General features: G+C 38.5%; 1 protein-coding gene across 1 annotated transcript in view; it reads left to right on the top strand.

The window, feature by feature from the left end:
• Positions 1 to 7,587: 7,587 nt before the first annotated feature.
• Positions 7,588 to 21,632, top strand: part of LOC110882178 — an 88,745-nt gene continuing 74,700 nt past the window's right edge. Inside the window, exon 1 of the mRNA XM_035978213.1 lies at positions 7,588 to 7,736. Coding sequence (XP_035834106.1) covers positions 7,588 to 7,736 — 149 coding nt within the window. The remainder of the gene's footprint in view (positions 7,737 to 21,632) is intronic.

The raw sequence follows: 21,632 nt of genomic DNA, 5'->3' as shown, positions 1-21,632 counted from the left end.
ATGTACGAGTCCACAGATTTAAACCAAGACACTTACTTGGAAAAAGAAAAAATTTTCCATTTTCTAGATATCCTCTCTGAATACTACTGGTTGACTTTGGTACCACATGCTTATTTGAATATCCTTGTGGTTCCATGCATTAAACCCCCATAATGATCAGGCATGGAAGCAATCTATGGAACATATTAGGATACACAAATCCTCATATAGCGCTTTCGTCATACCATTCGGTATTCGAAATCAATGGAGATCAAAGGGATATGAATTTTTATAGGATGTTGTACTTTATCTGGAGAGAGGGTACATTAGGACTTCATGATTGAAGATTTTCGACAGGAATAGAAGGAATGGTTCATGTGATTTTTTCTACTCGTAGGTTTTACCTTACGCTTAATATGTAGGGTTTTTATGAAACGTTTTTAAAAGCTTGCTATACCTATCGTTTATGAAGGATTTATTGGTATCCGAACCAAAATAAAGACTCTTAGCATTTAAAATTTCTGATAAAAATTTAGGGAATGTACCTGAGGCCATTATTTATGAACTAGCTCAGGTATTTAGGCGCTTTCATTCTTAGGCTTTCCTTCTTTAGCCGCATTTCCTTTGACATATTTAGGGCACGTGGTCTTGATGTGGCCTTTCTCATTACAGCCGAAGCAGACTGCATTCTCCATGTCCTTGCAGTCCAACGTTTTATGTTCCCCCGATTTGCAGATCCCATAAGCCCTTGGTTGTGATTGGGATTTTGGTTCGAACCTGCACTTCCCATAATGGCACTTCTTGCAGGTCTTGCATACTGGTTTCTGGTGGGACTTTTGTTTGTTCTTCTTCATAGAGCTCTGGGAGTTATTTTCCTCCCTTTTCCTTTTTAGCTCATCTTTTGCAATTGAGGCATGAACAAGATCCTCCTTATGAGTAAGGAAATGTGGTCCTAGATAAAATTTGGAGCGAGTAGCATGGGGCTCCTTGAACTTTTTCATAGCCTTTTTCACAGCCTTCCCAACAGCTGCGTCTATCATAGTTTGAAGAACACCTGTGGAAATTCTAAGGCTCACAATCGTAGCATCATTGATATGTGTCGCATCATTCATAACACGATCAACGGCTGTCTTATCTGAGTTTGCCATACTCGATATTGGTTCCTAACACCAATAAAACAATTTCTTAGCTGCAATCCAACAACTGCTATTCTTCATCCTGATGGCCTTAATATATACTAACCATGGTATCTATAGACCATACAGGCTAATATAGTACTAACATTCTTAATGAATGTTATTCAATATATATTCATTATGTTTAGCCTAGGTCACGAAAGACCATCAATGGCATTTAAGGTTTGGACCTAATCCATCATCTTTTTGACAGGGGATCACAATGTCACATATGTCTTTATTATATTGATGAATTTTGGATAGCTTGAAAGCTTGTCATCAGGGTATCAGAAAAGAGAAGTTCCTAATAGATACAAATATCAATCTAAGATTTGTTGGAGCATTTTCTTAAGTATCATTGGCAAATTTCCATCTCACATTTAAATGACCGGAGTCCTAAACAAGCGGAGACAACAGTTCTCAACAATTATTATTCATTATAGAATTATATGTGCCAGTAGTAACTAATTTCTGCATAACTGCTTGATAAGGAAAGGTACCTGCTATATATTTATCATACTGCACCATCTCCTGGGCGTTCATCCTGAAGACTCATGCGTTTGTTCTTTTGGCTTCTTCGGACTTCTTCTGATTTCTAGGGCAGTTAGTCTTGATATGCCCCTTTTCGTTGCAACCGTAGCAGGTTGCATCCTTCAACTTCTTGCATTCCAACGTCTTATGTTTTTTAGACTTGCAAATCCCACAAGGCAGAGGCTGAAATTCAAATCTGCATTTCCCCAGGTGGTATTTCCTACAGGTTTCGCACCTGGTCTTCTCACCCGACTGCTGGCTGTCTTTCTTAAACCCGGAACTCTTCTTATCCTCAGAGTTCCTCTCTGTCTTCTTATCGGAGCGATGAGAATCCTCATCCTCCCTTTTACGCTTTCCATCTTCAGAGGCTTTGGCTGCCTTGTTTCTGACTATATCAAGTGTAAGAGATAGCGACAGGTCGGCCGCTGACCTGAACGTAGTAGGTCTTGATGCTTTCACACTTGCCTTTATTTCTGGGGCTAGACCCCCAAAAAAGCGAGCTATACGCTTTGGTTCCGGCGTGATTAAGTAAGGAACCAATCGAGACATAGTATTGAAACTTGTAAGGTATGCTTGAAAATCTAAGTTCTCCATGACTAGTGTCAAGAATTCAGTCTCAATCTTCTCAACTTCATGTTGAGGACAGTAATTTTCTTTCATAAGAGCAACGAACTGATCCCAAGTCATGTCGTACAAAGGGATCTTCCCCGTAGCTTGGATCAGTGACCTCTACCAAGCTAGAGCTTCTCCTTTAAAAGATTGTGAAACAAACTTCACAATGTCTTGCTCTGCACATCCACTGATGTCAACAACTGTGTCCATCTTATCGAGCCACGTCATGCAGTCGATGGCTCCTTTTTCTCCTGTAAAGTCCCTGGGCTTGCAGGAGACAAAATATTTATATGAGCAGGTCTTAACTGGTGCCTCTTGATAAAGCACCACCTGTCTAGACGGGACACTCTTTTGATTTGACGAGTTACGAACATCGTCTTCCTTTGACTCGTGTGATTTTGAAAGGGGCTTACTACGAGCCACAGATAGAGTCTTAGAGTGAGTATCACTTAATTCATCATACTGTCTGTCGAGAGCTTGTGTAACGGCATTATCTATTAATGCCCGCAGTTCCGCACCAGTTATATTAACTCTGGGAGCATTATTATCCTCCCTCGGATGGCTGTTGAGCTCATCCGATCCAGCCATGTAGCTTGATTGCTACATACATAATGACAATTATTTACTCAGAGGTTATTTTGGAATCATCATTTTTGACGATCCATCAACCATGGTAATATGAACCATATTGGTTAATTTGTTAGTTATATTTTCATTATAATTTATCCTAGTTATAAAACATTAAGGATATTAAAGTGGCGCAAAAGGCCTAGTCACAAGGACTGTTTTAATTTATAAGCCATGATTTCAGAGAATCGAGGCTTTAAGGTTTGAACGTATTTCATTACCTTTTGTTGACAGAGAGTTAAAGACATCAACTGTATCTTGTCCCTTAGGACGATATGTATGGCCCGTAGGCATTTCATCACTTATGGATGTTTATAATATGACCATCTTCATTTGATGATTTAAGCCATAATTCTAAATTACTAGGCTAGATAAGGGTTGGAATTACCCAATGTAAAGATGACGAGTGTAATTTTATCGTATTACTGTCGTCAGGAGTGTTAACATGTTTGCGGATGTTAACGAGAATCTGAATCTCTTTTTAACAGGTTTTTCCATCATAGCTAGGTCTTTAATGACATTCAAGCTAGGTTTTACCCTTCAAGATTCTTTCAATATTTATACTGTTAGATCAATTATGAAAAGGGATAATAATTTGATTTATTTGGTATATTATATTCATACAAAATGATAAAAGGAGTACATAGTTGCCCTAACGGGACTTGAAAGGAATGATGTTGTCCATGAAGGGACTAAAAGATAAACATGTCTTCACAATGATTTATTAAAGATACGATCTTCAGCAAAAAGGAGTTTTCACCTTATCTCTGAATGTTTTCTCCCTGGATACACGTTTTATCCTAGTCGCGGTACGAAGTTCAGCATTTCCTGGCTCCGGATGAGGAGAAATCCTAATAAAGCTTCTTCCCTTGGCGACGTATCCAATATATAAAAATAATTGGAAGCAATAAATTCCAGATTAGAATTGAGAGTATTCCTATGTTAGGTCTAGACTCAGAAGTTTTTAAGGAATGTGTTACTGTGTCATTGAGATTAAACACAAAAGGCTAGTGTTTAATTCACTCAATGTTGGCTCTGATACCAACCTGTCACACCCCGAATTTCCACGTTTCACCGGTGGGCCCGGTGGGGAGTATCGTGACGTAATTGTTGTCATCATAGTCAAACAACACAATGTATAAATGCATAGCGGAAGCAAAAGATATATATATTATATTCCGAATATAAAGTAATGTCAAAATATTACAACGGAAAGTAAAGGATCCACAGGCGGATCAAATAAAAGAAAACTGTTCAACAGACTTTAGGCATCTAGAACTTGCAAGATTCCTTATTAACGCCCTGAGCTTCCAGCCAATTACGTTCAGTACCTGTCACTTAACCCTTTTTAGAAAATACGTCAGTTTACACTGGTAAATACAATTAACCGACTCATTTGAAAAGGTTTAATAAAAATTGATTTGAATGCACAAGGCACAACATATCTTTTATAACTTGGGACAATTATCTTTATAATCTTGTATACAGATTTACATGTTCGTTGTACGTTCAGGGCCCGATGTAGAAATCGAGTCAAGATTAACAGACACGCCACAAGTATAGGCCCACAAGAGAGTGAGACACCGTTTCCCTTATGCACTGTCAGGGGTATGCCTACACCTCGTGCATAAGGCATGGCCATTTTATAATACAATGATGTCAGGGATATCCGGGACATGGTCATTAACCCCTAAAGGCTTTTATTTCAAACAATACAGATTAAAGCGGGTTACCTCAATAATTTAATCACAATCTGACTAAACATTCAATACCCGACCAAGCAGTATTATTATAATACCGTATCCTAAGCCCGTATAGGGAAATAAGTTAAAAGTATTTACCTGAGCTAGCAAAAGCAATTTATACTCAGCCGTATATTCTAATCAGCAAGCGCAAGTACTTCTACTGGGGCTCTCAATCTGGAACGAAGGTTTTATTAACCTATTAGATTCCTAACGGGTCTTTAATTTAGCCTTAGCTTAGACCGGTCAGTTTCAAAGGATAAATACGGTTTAATCGCGTGAAAGGCGAAAACCGGGAATGAAATGTGGTTTGGACCCAACAAGTTTGAAGACTTGTTTTATATGGGTATAATAACCACACTCTGGATTTTGAAGTAAAAATGATAAGGTTTGACCCGTTTCGGCTAGTTTATGTAAGCTAGTTACATAAACCGAACCGTGCGTGCAAAAGGCATAACGGGTAACCGTAAGAGTCCTACACAAGTTTCCTAAGTTAATATACTCTAAATAGGTCGTGGTATTAGTAGGATACCTTCCATAATGCCTGTAATGAGTTTAAATCCAAAATACGCCCTGAAGGGGTATTTCGGTCTTTTTAAAGATTATAAAAAGATTTCCGAGTTCTACAGGAAATCTGAGTTTTCCGAACAGTTTATAAAGTCCAAAATACTTTATTTATTATTTAAAATCAGTAGCAACTGGAATCGGGTTAAAATACCATGTAGAACTCAAGTTATGTCCGAAAAGGGTATATTCGGTATTTACCGAATCGATGCCATAACCGCAGGTTATGTGTAGGTTAAAAATAATTAAAAATCTTTAAAAATCTCAAAATATTATTTTACATCAGTGTGTAAAAGTTTTGGTGTCGAAATTTGGGTTTAGATAGGCTTTATGCTAATTGCGCCGATTAATTACTAAAGTTTCCGTAATTGCGCTATTTAGCATAACTCCTTTTCTGGACCTCGGATTGACGTGAAATTTTAGGCACATGCTTAGAAATCAGTAACTAAGGGTATTGTCCTTTCACATGTCCAAAATTCTCGTTTTAAAGTGAGAAGGGCGTTATGGTCAACTTTTAGGCGTTTAACGGAAATGTGTAAAAGACTCGGACAAACAATGAACCGGTCACAGAAGGTTGTACCATCATGTAACCTGGTCCTAAGAGAGTCCTAAGGCATATCTAAATCATACCATAATGGGTCAGAACTGAAGTCAAAGCAAAAGTCAAAGCTTTGCGACTTTCGGTTCCGAACCGGGTCAAAATAGTAAATGGTCGGATCAAACAAGCTTAGACTAGTTAATATACTTGTTATCATGTTATATGAGTGTTAAAACAGGTTACACGCCATCTACATTACTGATTATGCATAAAATCGCACATTAGCATTCTGTCGACTTTTTCTAAGCAAGTTTGACTCGACATTCGGACTAGTTAGAGTGGGAATCAAGGGGAACCCTTTTAAGGGTTTATTACCCACATAATTACCATCTTAAAGGTACTTTTAATTCGAGATTTGACTGAGCCATTATCAATTAATCTCGAAGTCAAATCGTAATTGCGACGGTTTGACTTTTAGCTAAATAACTAAGCTAAACTCTATTAAAGAAGGTTAAGCAAACTTACAAGAGTCCTATGAACGAATTATGACCACTTGAGTCTGCTTTGGAGCTCCAAGAATGATCAGAAGTGCAAGAGAAAGGTGTGAAGAATGAGTTGCAACATAGAGGCCTTTATATAGTGGTTTAATCACCACAAAATGTTGACACACAAGTCTAACATGGACCATGAATCATCAACACATGTCCCTAAGTGTTTAGGGGGGTGCCTAGGGGCCAAGAAAGATGTGGAAACACGGATAAAAATCGAATACAAAGGCAACGGCAGACAAGAAACAAGAAAAATCGTATCAGATAGGCCCTCGCGTGGCGCGAAGGCCCCCCCCCCTGGGGCTTCGCATGGCGCGACACCCTTCTGCACAGAATCTGAATTTTTAGATTTATTGCGCTTTGATCCTTGGCTCTTCAAACTTCGATTAGACTTTTGTTTCTTGCACCTTGAACCATCCAAATTGATGTTTAAGGGCTTCAAGACATTTACCCATTTTGTTTAGTCCTCGGTTAACTTAGTTGTTACCCGAAACGTTGACGCTTTTAACCCTTTGCATACGAATTTGATCATAACTTTCTCATACGATAACGAAACTTTATGAAATTTATATCGTGCATTCTAGTGAGCATAATTAACCGTTACAAAGCTTCAGGTTTGCTAAAAGGTCACTCAGAGGTATAACTTAAACATGTTGACACATTTAACCCCTGTAGTTTGTAATTTCTCACTTTCTTTCACAATGAGCTTCGTATGATCCATGAATCATTCGTTTAAGGGTATAAACATCATGTAGGGATATTGTAGGGCATATTTATCCATTGTTGACATTTTGAACCCTTGAATTCACATACTTTTTATGTTTGTCAACTTTAGTCCCTCTATAGTATTCATTGACTCGTTCAAGCTTATGACACGTGTCAATACATTATAGGACGCAAATTTTTGAGGTGTTACATAGGAAATAAATAAACAAATGGCTAGTCAAAAGGGCAAAATGGAAGGAATGATTAAGAGGAGAGAAAGGAGGAAATCTTGATTTGAACCCCCTCAAGTTGGAGCGTGTAAGTCCTTCATGTCCAACTTGCCGAGTAGAAATTTAAGTTGTGTTCTGAGTCCCTTGGTGAGGAGATCTGCAATCTGCATGGTAGTATCAATGGGCTTTGGTTGAATTTCTTTCGAGTCAACTCTTTCACGAACGAAGTAGCAATCCATTTCAATATGTTTAGTTCTTCCATGGAAGACCGGATTGTTGACGATGTGTCGAGTTGCTTGGTTATCACAAAACAAGGGGGTCGGTCCGTTTGAAGTAATGTCTAGTTCACTTAGGATCCATCTTAGCCACAAAACCTCACTAACAGCAGAAGCCATTGATCGGTACTCTGCTTCAGCGGAGAAGCGTGAAACAACCGATTGTTTCTTGGTTTTTCAAGAGATTGGTGCCCCTCCAAGTAACGCAAGGTATCCCGTTCGTGACTTTCTGGTAAAGGGCACAACCTCCTTCACGAGGAAGGAGAACGCCTTGTCCTGGTGTACCCTTTAGGTATCGCAAAACCCTATGTACTGCATCAAGATGGTTTTGTCTAGGATCAACGACAAACTGACTCAGGACATTAACTGAGTAAGCAATGTCAGGTCTGGTGGCTTGTAGGTAGAGAAGTCTCCCCACTATACGTCTGTATTGGCTTGCGTCAACTTTGGGAGCTTCAATATCCTTGTCTAGTTTTAGGTTTTGCTCCATACGAAAGGGGCTCGGTCTGCACCCTTGCATGCCACAATCTTCCAAGATATCCAAGGTGTATTTTCTTTGATTTAGAACCAGGCCTTCGGAGGTACGTGCTACTTCAATGTCAAGGAAGTACTTCAAGCTCCCCAAATCTTTAATGTTGAATTGCTTGTGGAGGCTTTATTTTGTATCATGGATCTTGGATGAATTATTGCCAACTATATTACGTCATCCACATAGATGAGTGCTGCAACAAAAACCTCATTTTGTTTGAAAATAAAAAGAGAGTGATCTGTTTTGGATTGCTTGAAACCGAGACCGAGGAGGAAAGTTGTGAACTTGTGGTACCAATTACGGGAGGCTTGTTTCAACCCGTAGAGCGACTTTCTCAGCCTACATACTTTTGTCTCACCATCCTTGGAGAAGCCTTGTGGGACCTTCATATACAATTCTGCATGCATGTCGCAACCCTCGTCCCCTAACAACCCGGGAACGGGAGGCCGCGACCAGTTTTAGTGGTATCTGTTTTTATCCATTTTGGCAGCGGAAATTTCATCAGGACCGTAGTTAGGAAATATTTTATCAGAGTAAAATACCACATTTCCATAACATTAAACACATGGGATAAAACCCAAGTTTTCAGTACACACGTTTTCATAGGAATAAATCCTATTTTATTTAATAAAAACATCTATTTATTTTAGGTAATGTTATAGCCACTTTTCCAAGCCTTCAGTGCTGTCCAGCTGGCTTCTATTTGGCTTTCACATTTTGTTACCTGAAACGCGTTTAAAAACATTTTGTCATTGGGAAATACTGGTGAGTGAATCTTAGTTTAATCAAGTTTAATAAAACCATTGTACAGTATTGAGGCGGTCACGCAATTACATTTGTTTCCAAGTCGTATCAATTACCACACACGGTACTGTCATCTCGACTTATGGTCATGTTACTCCTCGCAAGGCAGTAACAAATGTTGTATACAAAACCCCAAATATACCGACGATAATTGTATCCTTACAAATACCAGTGTTGCAAAAATCGCAATTACTTGGTGATTAATCGTCGACTAGTCGCTAGTCGGCCTCCTACTGAGTATTTTTTCACTAATCAGTCAAAAAATCGCTAGTCGGTCAAAGCCGGTCCAAGCCGCTCTAGTCAGCCCAAGTCGCCCTAGTCGGCCCATTTGAAATCCTTACAAAATAGGCCCAAGATTACAACTTTAGCCCATTTTTCTTATCCCTTACCCTAATATGACGAAGAATTTGAATCGAAGAAAGAGGATGAAGTAGACGAGGAGATTGAATATGAGTCAGATGGTGTCGAAATCATTGAACACTACGGGGATGACGATTACATTTGAGCTATTTGTTAATGTTTGAATTTTAAGTACTAAGACTTGTTATGTTATAATTTATATGTAAGTTTAGTTTGTATTTTGAACTACTTTTACCTTTTTAAGTATTATATTGATATGGATGTGTGAGTATATATATACACATTTATAAAAATAACAAAATTTACATATAAAGTTCCGATCCGATTAATCCTGAGTAATCCTGAGTAATCCCGAGTAGTCGTTAGTCCCCAACTCACCGGCCGACTAGCGACTAGCGAGTTCTCCAACCTTGACAAATACTCAATAACTGTTTAATATATATTATTAATCGTGTGAGATTTTGTAAAAGCAATTTTTAAAAAGGAGATTACTCACATTGTTGTCTTAGGTTTTTTGTAAGGGTTTCCTGGTGACAATCTATAAATTACACAAATGCACACGCGTTAGTATAATAACCCATTTTAATATTAGTAATACCCTCCCCGAGACGGCATTCCAATGACTATGTCGGGCAGAACCACGACAGCCGTTACGGAACCCTAGATCAATTGGGCAGCGTATCTAATACATATCCAGGGGTTATGATACTTACAATGGAGCGGAACTTCATTATTTAGGGGGTATTATACCCGAGAATTATGCCTACTATTCAGAATTTCAAAAGAGAGAAAGAGTTGTGAGCGATTTGGGACTGAAGGCCTTCGTTGCTATTTATAGGGCTGATCAGCGAGTCCGTCGCGCCCCGCGACGCCCCAAGGCTTAGCCTCCGCGGGCCGCGATGTAGGGGGTCTAGGGCATAGGGTTGTCCAGTCAACAACATAGTCTCGACAAGCGTTGCCACGTGGCGGCTCCGGGTAACGCCTCGTAGCCAGGCCGTCGCGCCTCGCGTAGCCTGAAGGCAATCTCCGCCGCGGGCCGTGAGGCCCCTTATTTATTTGTTTTATTTGATTTTTAATAAAATTAAGGGTATTCGGGGTCCGTTTTTGCGAACAGGGTGTATTTTAAGACATATTGGGACATTCTAATATATTTTGGGTGTCGGAAAATACTTAGGAGGGTTGTTATATCCTCCCCTCATTGTTTTAGAGCTCGTCCTCAAGATCTACTAGAACAAGTGTGGATATTTCCTTTGCATTTCTGATTCAAGCTTCCATGTGTATTCTGGTCCTCTTTTGGAGTCCCATTTCACTTTGATCAGAACTAATCTCTTGTGCATGAGGTTCTTAACTTTCCTGTCTTCAATCCGTAGAGGCCTTTACAAATTTAAGTTGTTCATTTACCTCTAGATCCTTAAGAGGTACTACCAATGATTCATCAACTAAGCACTTCTTGAGATTAGATACATGAAATACATTATGTATTCCTGCCATTTCCTTTGGCAGTTGTAGCTGATAGGCTACGGGTCCTATTCTTCTAATAATCTCAAAAGGTCCAACATACCTGGGACTTAGCTTCCATCTTTTGATGAATCTTACTACTCCTTTCCAAGGAGAGACTTTCAATAATACTTTGTCTCCTACTTGAAATTCCAACGGTTTTCGCCTGTTATCAGCATAACTCTTTTGTCGATCACGTGCTGCTTTTAGTCGTTCTTTGACTTGAATGATCTTGTCGGTTGTTTCTTGTACTATCTCAGGTCCTGATAGTTGCTTTTCTCCAATCTCTGCCCAACAGACTGGAGTTCGGCACTTTCGTCCATAAAGTGCTTCGAAAGGTGCAGCATTGATACTTGTGTGATAACTGTTATTATAAGAAAATTGTACTAAAGGTAAGTGATCGTCCCAATCAACCTTCGAAATCAATTACACAAGCTCTAAGCATATCCTCCATTGTCTGAATTGTCCTTTCACTTTGTCCGTCCGTTTGAGGATGATAAGCGGTGCTTAGATTCAACTTGGTTCCCATTGCTTTTTGGAAACTTGCCCAGAAATGAGAGGTAAAACGGCTATTCCTATCAGAAATAATTGATAAATGAATTCCATGTAGTGAAACTATTTCATTCACATACAACTTAGCTAATTGTTCCATACTGAAAGTTTCTTTCATTGGTAGGAAATGAGCTGACTTAGTTAGTCTATCTACAATCACCCAGATTGTATCATTACCTTTTCTTGTTTTGGGTAATTTAGTAACAAAATCCATTGTTATCAATTCTCATTTCCATACGGACATTTCTAACTGCTGCAATAAACCTCAGGGTTTTTGATGTTCAGCTTTGACATGTGAACAGGTTAAACACTTAGAAACATAAGCTGCTATATCCTTTTTCATTCCTATCCACCAAAAATTCTTTCTTAAGTCCTGATACATCTTATCACTTCCAGGATGCATCGTATAATTAGACTTATGGGCTTCTTCTAATATATAATGACACAGGTTTCCTAATTTAGGTATCCACATTCTTTTCTTATGGAATCTCCAAATTTCATTTGTTCCTTGTCCTAATTCTTTAATCATTCCTTTTAGCTTTTCAGTATGCTCCTTGATTACTGTTTCTTGTGCTTCTCTAATTTGTTCATTTAAATCTACCTGTAGATTTAACTTAAGAGAACACACTTTTTTTAGCTTTCATGATACTTTCGACTTAAAGCATCAGCTACCACATTTGCTTTTCCTGCATGATACTAGATAGTACAATCATAATCGCTAAGAATTTCCATCCAACGTCTTTGTCTCATATTCAAATCCTTTTGCCCGAAAACATACCTTAAACTTTTATGGTCGGTGAAAATGGTAAACTTACTACCATAAAGGTAATGTCTCCAAATTTTAAGGGCAAAAATTATGGCTCCTAATTCCAAATCATGGGTTGAATAATTCTCTTCGTGATTTTTAAGTTGTCTAGATGCATAGGCTATAACCTTTTGACGTTGCATCAATACACATCCATAACCTAACTTAGAAGCGTCACAATAGATTACAAGGTCTTCAGTTCCTTCTGGTAACGCTAGTATGGGTGCATGGGTTAGTCTTTGCTTAAGAATTTTAAAAGCTTCTTCCTATTTTGGTCCCCATTCAAACTTAACAGATTTACAGGTTAGCTTAGTTAAGGGAATGACTATTCTAGAAAAATCTCGAATAAATGTTCTATAATAACCGGCCAATCCTAAGAAACTTCTAACCTCGGTTGGTGACTCAGGGGTTTTCCACTTGGTAATCGCCTCGATCTTGGTAAGATCCACATTAATTCCTTCATGATTGACTAGATGTCCAAGAAACTGTACTTGTTCTAACCAAAACTCGCACTTTGAAAATTTAGCATAAAGCTTTTCCTTTCTCAATAAACTTAGACGTCCGTGCAAACGCTTTGCATGTTCTTCCTTATTCTTAGAGTAAATGAGAATATCATCTATAAAGACAATTATGAATTTATCCAAATATGGCTTACATATTAGGTTCATCATGTCCATAAATGCGGCTGGGGCATTGGTTAAACCAAATGGCATGACAGTAAATTCATAATGGCCATACCTTGTTCTGAATGCAGTCTTAGGAATGTCTTCTTCCTGTACCTTCAACTGATGATATCCTGATCGTAAATCGATTTTCGAGAAAAATCGAGCTCCTTGCAACTGATCGAACAGATCATCGATTCTTGGTAATGGATACCGATTCTTAATCGTGACCTTGTTCAATTCACGATAATCAATGCACATTCGCATTGATCCGTCTTTCTTTTTAACGAACAAAATCGGTGCTCCCCACGGTGATGAACTTGGCTGTATAAATCCTTTCTCCAATAGTTCGTCTAACTGTTTCTTTATTTCCTGCATTTCTGCTGGTGCCAAACGGTAGGGTGCTTTGGCAATAGGTGTTGTTCCTGGTAGCAGGTGGATTCTGAATTCAACTTATATGTCCGGCGGTAGTCCTGGCAATTCTTCTGGAAACACATCTGGAAACTGAGATACTACTGGAATATCTTTCAGTTCTTTTCCTTTAGTGTTAGTGATTATGGAAATCAAATACACTAATAACCCTTTTCTTATATAACTTGCTGTTTTCATCACAGAGATTAATTTCATGGATTTAGATGGTTTATCTCCTTTAATTGTGATCTTTTCACCTTTTGGTGAGTTTACTTGAATTGACTGGCTTTATTGGCTATTAACCAATCCATTCCTAATACAATATCAAATCCTGCCAGATTCATTGGGTAAAGGTTTGCAATAAACTTTTGATTTAAAAATTCTATTCTTGCTCCCTGCAAGATTTCAGAAATTCTAATGGTTTCCCCATTTGCTGTCTCTACTAGACATTCTTGTGAGAGTTTAGTTAATGGTTGATTAAGAAGTTTGCAAAATGAAGTATTAATAAAACTTTGGTTCGCACCAGAGTCAAATAATACTTTAGCAAAAACATCATTAACTAAAAACGTACCGGCTATCACATCCGGAATCAAATAATACTTTAGCAAAAACATCATTAACTAAAAACGTACCGGCTATCACATCATTATCTTGGCTTCGTCTACCGTCAGAACAAATGTTCTAGCATTTTTGGTAGTCCTATTGCCCATGGCCGGAACTAGTTACGGACAATTCAGCTTGATGTGACCTTTTTCTCCACAGTTGAAGCACAGTCCATTGTTAGGTTTCCTCCTGCAATCTTCTTCCTTGTGCCCTGGTATCTTGTAGAAATTGCAGTAAGTGGAGCATTTTCCTGAATGCTTCTTCTTACAAGGCTTGCAGTACGGTGCAGAGGTAGAATCTACATTCATACGGTGGGAATTACCATAGCGGAATTCCTAGGTAAGCTTTTGAGCTAGGTTCCTCCTTTGGTCCTCTTCTCGCGTACGAACTAATTCATCAGTCAAGGTGTTTGCTAGTTCTACAGCTTCTTCTATGGTTTGGGGTCTAGCTGCCTTGACTACATGTCTAATCTCCCCAATTAATCCCAGATATATCGGGAGATTAGCACTGGTTCTGGTGATGCAAGGGTTGGTACTATTCTAGCATATTCAAAGAATGTAGTAGTATAACCCTTACTATCTACTCCAGTTATCCTAAGGTTTAAGAACTTATTTGCTATCTGTTCTTTTTCATTGGGAGGGCAGAATTTCCTTTCTACCATGCTCTTAAATTCCCCCCATTCCATATTATAAACCCTATCACTTCCCCTAGACTGAAGGATAGTGTTCCACTATTCTAAGGCTGAGTTCTTGAACAGCTTGGAAGAAAACATTATTTTATCCTCTTCAGCACAGTTGCTTATTTTTAGAACAGCCTCAGTCTTTTCTATCCAGCATAGAGTTGCAATAGGTCCTTCATTGCCCAAGAATTCTATTGGTTTGCAGGACCAGAATTCTTTGTAAGAACAACCATAAGATATGGTTCTTCTTCTTTTGGGAATGGGCACTTGAAGTATGGGTCCATTATTTACGATGTGTTCCGGTTCAGTTGGCCGTTTACTGCTATGTTTACTTTTATTATCCGCTTCCCTAACTGTTTGGATAGTAAATGGCATTGCATCTATGATTCCTTGTGCCACTATGTGTTGGATGGCACTATTGTGTGCTTGGTTTCCATTGTTATTGTTGTTCTGGTTATTATCATTCTGGTTTTCCTGGTTCACTTCGTTGTCCATCTGAATTTTAAACATTTATCACGTATTAATATCACAAGATAATATTTAATACAACTAATCACACAACACGCATGTTGATCAAAGACGTCGAGCATTGCGACTTACTCTTTCTTATATATAATATGCATCTAATACAAACCAACACTGGAAATTAAAATTACAATACAACTGAAATGGAAATTACACTACTAGTAAGCGTTTATAATTATATTATATATATTATACTTTTTTTTCATACACACATATTATATATTATTATACTATTATTATTATTACTTCCTCCTCCATCACTTTCACGGATATGGATTCATCCAGAAATCCATATTGCGCTCGTAGTACTTCTAGACGAGTCGCTCTCCAACCTGTCTCATCCTTTCGCTACTTTCTAAAATTTCCTCACCGAATGTACTAAGTTCTTGCACATTTTCTGCACTCATTGGGGGTGCAAGTTCTATGACTGGGTTTGGGATCTGGGGCATGGGTTCCTGGTACGGGTATGGATTCTCTAAAATTTCCCTAATATATTGATCACTATCATAGTAGGGATCTAGAGGGTCCAAACCTGGGTATGCTCCTAGATTCGGCATGGGCATGTCTTCTGGTATCGGGTAACGTTGCACATAATCCCTATTGTCGTCCCACCATGGGTCGTAATTTGGGTCTAAGGGATTGGGTGCTGGTACCCTAGGTATCTCCTCTGGGTTAAAATCATGCATTTCGACTTGATTTTATGGGTTATTTTCTATTTCCATTGGCTGGTTAGGGAACAGTGGTAGTGGTTGGGGTGCTATCAGTTGCTCCAGGTTAGGGTCGGCTGCTGTGTTTGCTAGGATATGGAAATTGGCTAAACTTCTATTTAACATATCCTGGGCATGGGCATCGGTTTCTCTTTTAGCGGCTGCTAAGACTCTCTGTTGTTGTAACTTTTCATTCGTTTCCTACGTTCATGCGCTCCCCTACGGAACCATCATCTCTTTTTAGGGGGGGGGGGAATGGCTCTTCAGACTGAGCCTTAAACACGAATATTCCTTCTTCATTATCAGCTGAATACCCTGAGAGGGCAGGCTGTGAAGAGGTGCCTTCGCTTCTAGGCGAGCTGGACAATTGACGATACGCGTCTGAAGGTCCTTGGTCGCTCATACTGTAAACTAACAAACAGCCCCTTAGTATATATTCATACAATTAGAAGGTTTTTGTGAAAGTTATTTTAGAACAGCTAACTCACGCACTTTCTAAATTTACTCTTAATCTTCGTCAGCTCTCACTATGAGACTATAACCTTCAACCACAAGTGAAGTAAGGCTAACATTATGGTTTCCCTTGTCACCATCATTCTCAACTACCACCTCAACCTCAACATCACATCACCATCCTTCTCCTCCATCCTCAAACCTATGTTATGGTTCCCCTTCCCCTCTTTTTTTTTAACAATTTATTTTTGTTTTAGTTTTTTTTAAATATTCAGTTATTAAACTTAATTTAAAATAATAAATACCTAAAATAAAATGTATATTTATTAACCTGTTAAAAAAACTAATTTAATAAGATATATAAAAGGGAAAAAGAAAAATGTTAATAAAAAAGGCCCCTTTGGTTTGTTTTTGCGAGAATTACAAAACGTATAACATTCAAAAGTAACCGGGAAAGAAGGCCCACAAATGTCACGTGGTTATCATCTTTTAAAGTTTAGTTTCTTTGATGGTGTGACTTGTACATACTAATAACATGATGTAATATGGTGTTTAGAAGGCTTACTACTAGCTCTAGTGGCTAGGGAAGTGGCATAAACAAGATGAAGACAAAGATAGAAGAAAATGAGTGGTTAAAAGCTCCACAAGAAGGTCCTTCAACTTCTTTCACTTGTAGCCCCCTTAGTGTCACACCCCGATTTCCACGTGTCACCGGTGGGCCCGGTGTGGGGTACAGTGACGTAGTTTATAGACAATCAACACAATATAATAATGCACAGCGGACGCAGAATAGATACATTTCAACTTTAATTAAAATGACATAATAAACATCATAAGTAGTTGAAACGGATCCACAGGCGGATCAAATAAAAATAAGAATAAATTGTTCAACAGTTATTTGTCGTCCGAGCTTGCGAGACTATAGTGGACGCTCTTAGGAAACAGCCAACCTATTTCGTATAGTACCTGCACTTAACCTTTTGGGAAAAATACGTCAGTTTACACTGGTAAATACAAATCGACTGACTCATTTTGAAAATGATTGAAAATTGATTTAAATGCACAAGGCATAAATATTTTTATTAACTTGGGATATTTATGCAATATAAACTTGTGAACGATTTACATGTACCCGTACTTATGGTGGCCCGGGATCTGCTGTCCGGGCTAAAGATTAAATGACACACCACATTAAAGAGTTATACACGCCGGGTGTACGCCTACACCCCGTGCTCTGGTCGTGGCCATCTCGTAAGATAATGCCAAGGATATCCGGGACACGGTCAATAACCCCCCAAAGCCTAAAGTAAGACAAGACTGTTTAAACGAGTCGCACAAGCTATTCAAGACTGTACACCCATAAGGTGCAGGACTTGTGCGCCCGATCAAGCGGTATTTTAAATACCGTACCCCAAGCCCGTATAGGGAAAATAAGTCAAAATGTATTTACCTGAGCAAGTATGAATCACAAACGGTAAGTGTAGGTAACTTTTACTAGGCCTCCTAATCTGGAACAAAGGTTTATAATAACCTATTAGATTCCTAACGGGTCTTTTATTTAAGCCTAAGCTTTGACCGGTTAGTTTTAAGGACGATACGGTACAAGCGCACGATTAAGCGAAAGACCGGATAGAATGTGATTTAGACCCGACAAGTTGGAATACTTGTATAATATGGGTATACTAAATACATTCTGGATTTTGAGATAAAAAGACAACGTTTGACCCGTTTCGGTCAATTTACGCAAACTAGTTACGTAAACCGAACCGAACGCAAAAAGGGCGTTACGGGTAGCCAAAAGAGTCAAATGCAAGTTCCCTGAGATAATATGCTTTAAATATGATATAACATCAGTAAGTTATGTTCTATATTGCCCGGAATAATTTTAAACTTAATTTATGCCTTATAAGGGCATTTTGGTCATTTAAAAGATTATAAAAGAGTCATATTAGAAATCTGAGTTTTGGGTCTGGTTTATACAGTAAATATACTTCATTTACCATGTTATAACAGTAGGGCATGACCCATATACCAAACTTAACATTTAAAATCAAACTATGCACCGTAGGGGTATTTTAGTAAATTCACAAGGGCTAAAAATGCCAAAACTGGAAATCTGAGTTCATATACTTGTACTTACTGTTATTATATGAAAATATACTAATTACATCAGTAGGTATAAGTCTTATATGTTAAAAATGAGTAATACGCTTATTATGCGCTAAAAACGCTTAAAATGCGATTTAACGCCGTTTCCGGGTTTTCAAAAGAAAGCTGGGATTTTTATATTTCCAGAATGCTTAAAATAATTTATTTAACAAATAAAATCAGTAGAAAAAGGTTTCGGGTCGAAAGAATGTATAAAACTCATTTTATGGCTTAAACGGTCAAAACCGACATAAACCGAAATAACTAAGCGATCTAAGATACGACCCGCCAAAAATTAAATAAAAATCATCAAAAATCCCAAAATATTATATAACATCAGTGGGTAAAAAGTTTTGTATCAAAACGTGGCCTGAAATGGGTTATATGCGAAATGTGCCGTTTATGTAACTTAAGAACATAGTTTTACGCTAATGGCCATAACTCAAAATCTGGACCACCAACTGATCCGAAATTTTCGGTGCAAGTTTATATATTAGAAATAAAGATTTCTACTCTTTCACTTTTCCAAAAATCACGTTTTATATCAAAAAGGGCAAAATAGTCAACTTTTAAGCATAATCGGAAACATGCAAATGAATCGGCTAAGCATAGACTCAAACAACAAAATTCCAGAAAGTTTTACCAAAATAAAAATGGTCAAAAATAATCTCCAATACAGATCTCAAACATGCATGTACGAATCCGAATCGATAGTCTACGAATTAGTCGTTTTACAAGACTTTCGGCTCCGATTCGTATCTATACTAAAGATTTGTCGAGTTTATTATGATAAAACATATTCTTGCAGGTATTATAAGTTGTTTATGATGATCAAACAGATTGCATGTCCTTTACATTACCATCTAAGCTTATTTTTCACAAAAACCATTTCTGTTGACTTTTTAAGAATGCCTTTGACTCGACAATTTGCATGCAATGAGTGGGAATCAGAGAATACCCTTTTGAGGGTTTGTTTCCCACATAAATACCAACATATATGTGGTTTCAATTTGAGAAATGACTGAGTAAAACTCGTTTAATCAGAAAGTCAAAGTATAAGAACAACGGTTTGACTTTTAGCAATTAATCTATGCTAGAACGAATTATAGGATGATATAAAAGATTACCAAGGTCCTAATGAAGTCTAGCAAACACTTGGAGTCGGCCTTGATGTCCAGAAATGCTCCAGAAAGTCTTGAGAGAGTTCTTGAGAGTTGAGAGCTCTTTGTTCACAATTGCAAGTGCCAAGGAAATGAGTTTTGATCTGATTTAAAGATGAAATCAGAGGTTTGAGAGAGGTTACTGTTACCATAGGCATGCATGAGGTTTTATTGGAGCAAAGGGAGGTGGCTACAGCTGGTATACACTTCAAATTCGGACCAAATATGCAAAATTCACGAATTTCTGATGCTGGTAGTCCCACGCGGCCCGCTTGGGTCTGTCCAGGCGGGTCGCCTGACCTGCTGATCAGCCAAACTATTTTCAAACTTGACAGCTTTGGTCCCTGATCTTGTATGCGATGTTTCGGCTATTTATCTTGACCCGTAAACCCCCAAACTTGGTTTTTAAGAACCTTGGGACATTTACCTACATGGTAATGTCCTCGGATAACTTTGCGCTCAACCGAAAAGCCATGAAATTCGACGTTGACGCTTTTAACCCCTCAAGTACGGTTTTGGCCATAACTTTCTCATACGTTGACGAAACTTCACGAAATTTTAACCACATATTCTAGTGAGTATATTTTAGCTTCTCCAAGCTTCGGGTCTGCCAAAAGTTCACTCAGAGGTATAAATTAAACATGTTGACACTTTTGGCCCCTATAGTTTGAAATTCCTCACTTTTGTGCAATTTCCGCGTCGTATGATCCATGAACCACCCGTTTAAGGTTATGAACATTATGTAGGGTTATCATAGAGTCTATCTATCCATTGTTGACACTTTGGACCCTTACGTTCCATAGTTTTCACTGTTTGTCACTTTTTAGTCCCTCTAAAGTATGTTTTCACATACCGGAACCTTATGACACGTGTCAAGACATTATTAGATGAAATTTTTCGAGGTGTTACATCCTCACCCCCTTAAAAGAAATCTCGCCCTCAAGATTTATTGAAACAAATGGGGATATTTCTCTTGCATTGTGGATTCCACTTCCCACGTGTATTCGGGACCTCTACGGGCATCCCATTTGACCTTTACAATAGGTATGTACTTCCTTCGAAGCTTTTTCACCTGTCGATCCTCAATCGACAAAGGTTTTTCTACGAATTTCAAACTCTCATCTATGTGTATATCCGTATGCGGTATAACCAGTGATTCGTCAGCGAAACACTTCTTCAAATTACAGATGTGGAACACATTGTGAATAGCACTAAGCTCTTCAGGCAAGTTTAACTTATAAGCGACTGACCCGACACGTTCGATAATCTCGAAAGGTCCTATATACCTCGGGCTTAGCTTGCCTTTCTTTCCAAATCGCATCACACCCTTCCAGGGCGATACTTTAAGCAATACTTTATCACCTATATCGAAGTGAAAATCTTTGCGTTTAGGATCTGCATAACTTTTCTGCCTATCCCTGGCAGCTTTCAAACGATCGCGGATCTGAACGCTCTTATCTGTCGTCTCAAAGACGATATCTGGTCCTGACAACTGGACATCTCCAACTTCTGCCCAACAAATGGGCGATCTACACTTTCTACCGTATAGGGCCTCAAAAGGCGCAGCCTTTATGCTGGAGTGGTAGCTATTGTTGTAGGAGAATTCAATCAGTGGTAGGTTCTTATCCCAACTACCACCCAAGTCGATCGCACATGCACGAAGCATGTCTTCCAAAGTTTGAATAGTACGCTCGCTCTGACCATCAGTCTGAGGATGATAAGCCGTACTAAAATTCAAACGAGTGCCCAATGATTGTTGGAAACTCTTCCAAAAATGCGACGTATATCTAGTATCCCTATCAGAGATAATAGATATAGGTATACCATGTAGCGCTACAATCTTATCGACGTATAATTGTGCTAACATATCGGAGCTATACGTCTCCTTGATGGGTAGAAAATGAGCTGACTTAGTCAGTCTATCCACTATGACCCATATGGTATCATTTCCCTTTTTCGTCTTCGGCAACTTGGTGATGAAATCCATTGTCACCATTTCCCATTTCCACTTGGGAATTTCAGGTTGTTGAAGCAAACCTGACGGCTTCTGATGCTCAGCCTTGACTTGCGCACAAGTCAAACATTTAGCTACATGCTCAGCTACTGACTTTTTCAAACCAATCCACCAGTAGTTTGCTTTCAAATCCTGGTACATCTTATCAGCTCCAGGATGAACGGAATATTTAGAGCTGTGGGCTTCCTGGAGGATAA

Source organism: Helianthus annuus, chromosome 10 (assembly GCF_002127325.2).
Source record: "Helianthus annuus cultivar XRQ/B chromosome 10, HanXRQr2.0-SUNRISE, whole genome shotgun sequence".
NCBI classification, from domain to species: Eukaryota; Viridiplantae; Streptophyta; class Magnoliopsida; order Asterales; family Asteraceae; genus Helianthus; species Helianthus annuus.
The sequence above is the reverse complement of the archived record's forward strand: the minus strand, read 5'-3'. Positions and strand labels throughout refer to the sequence as shown.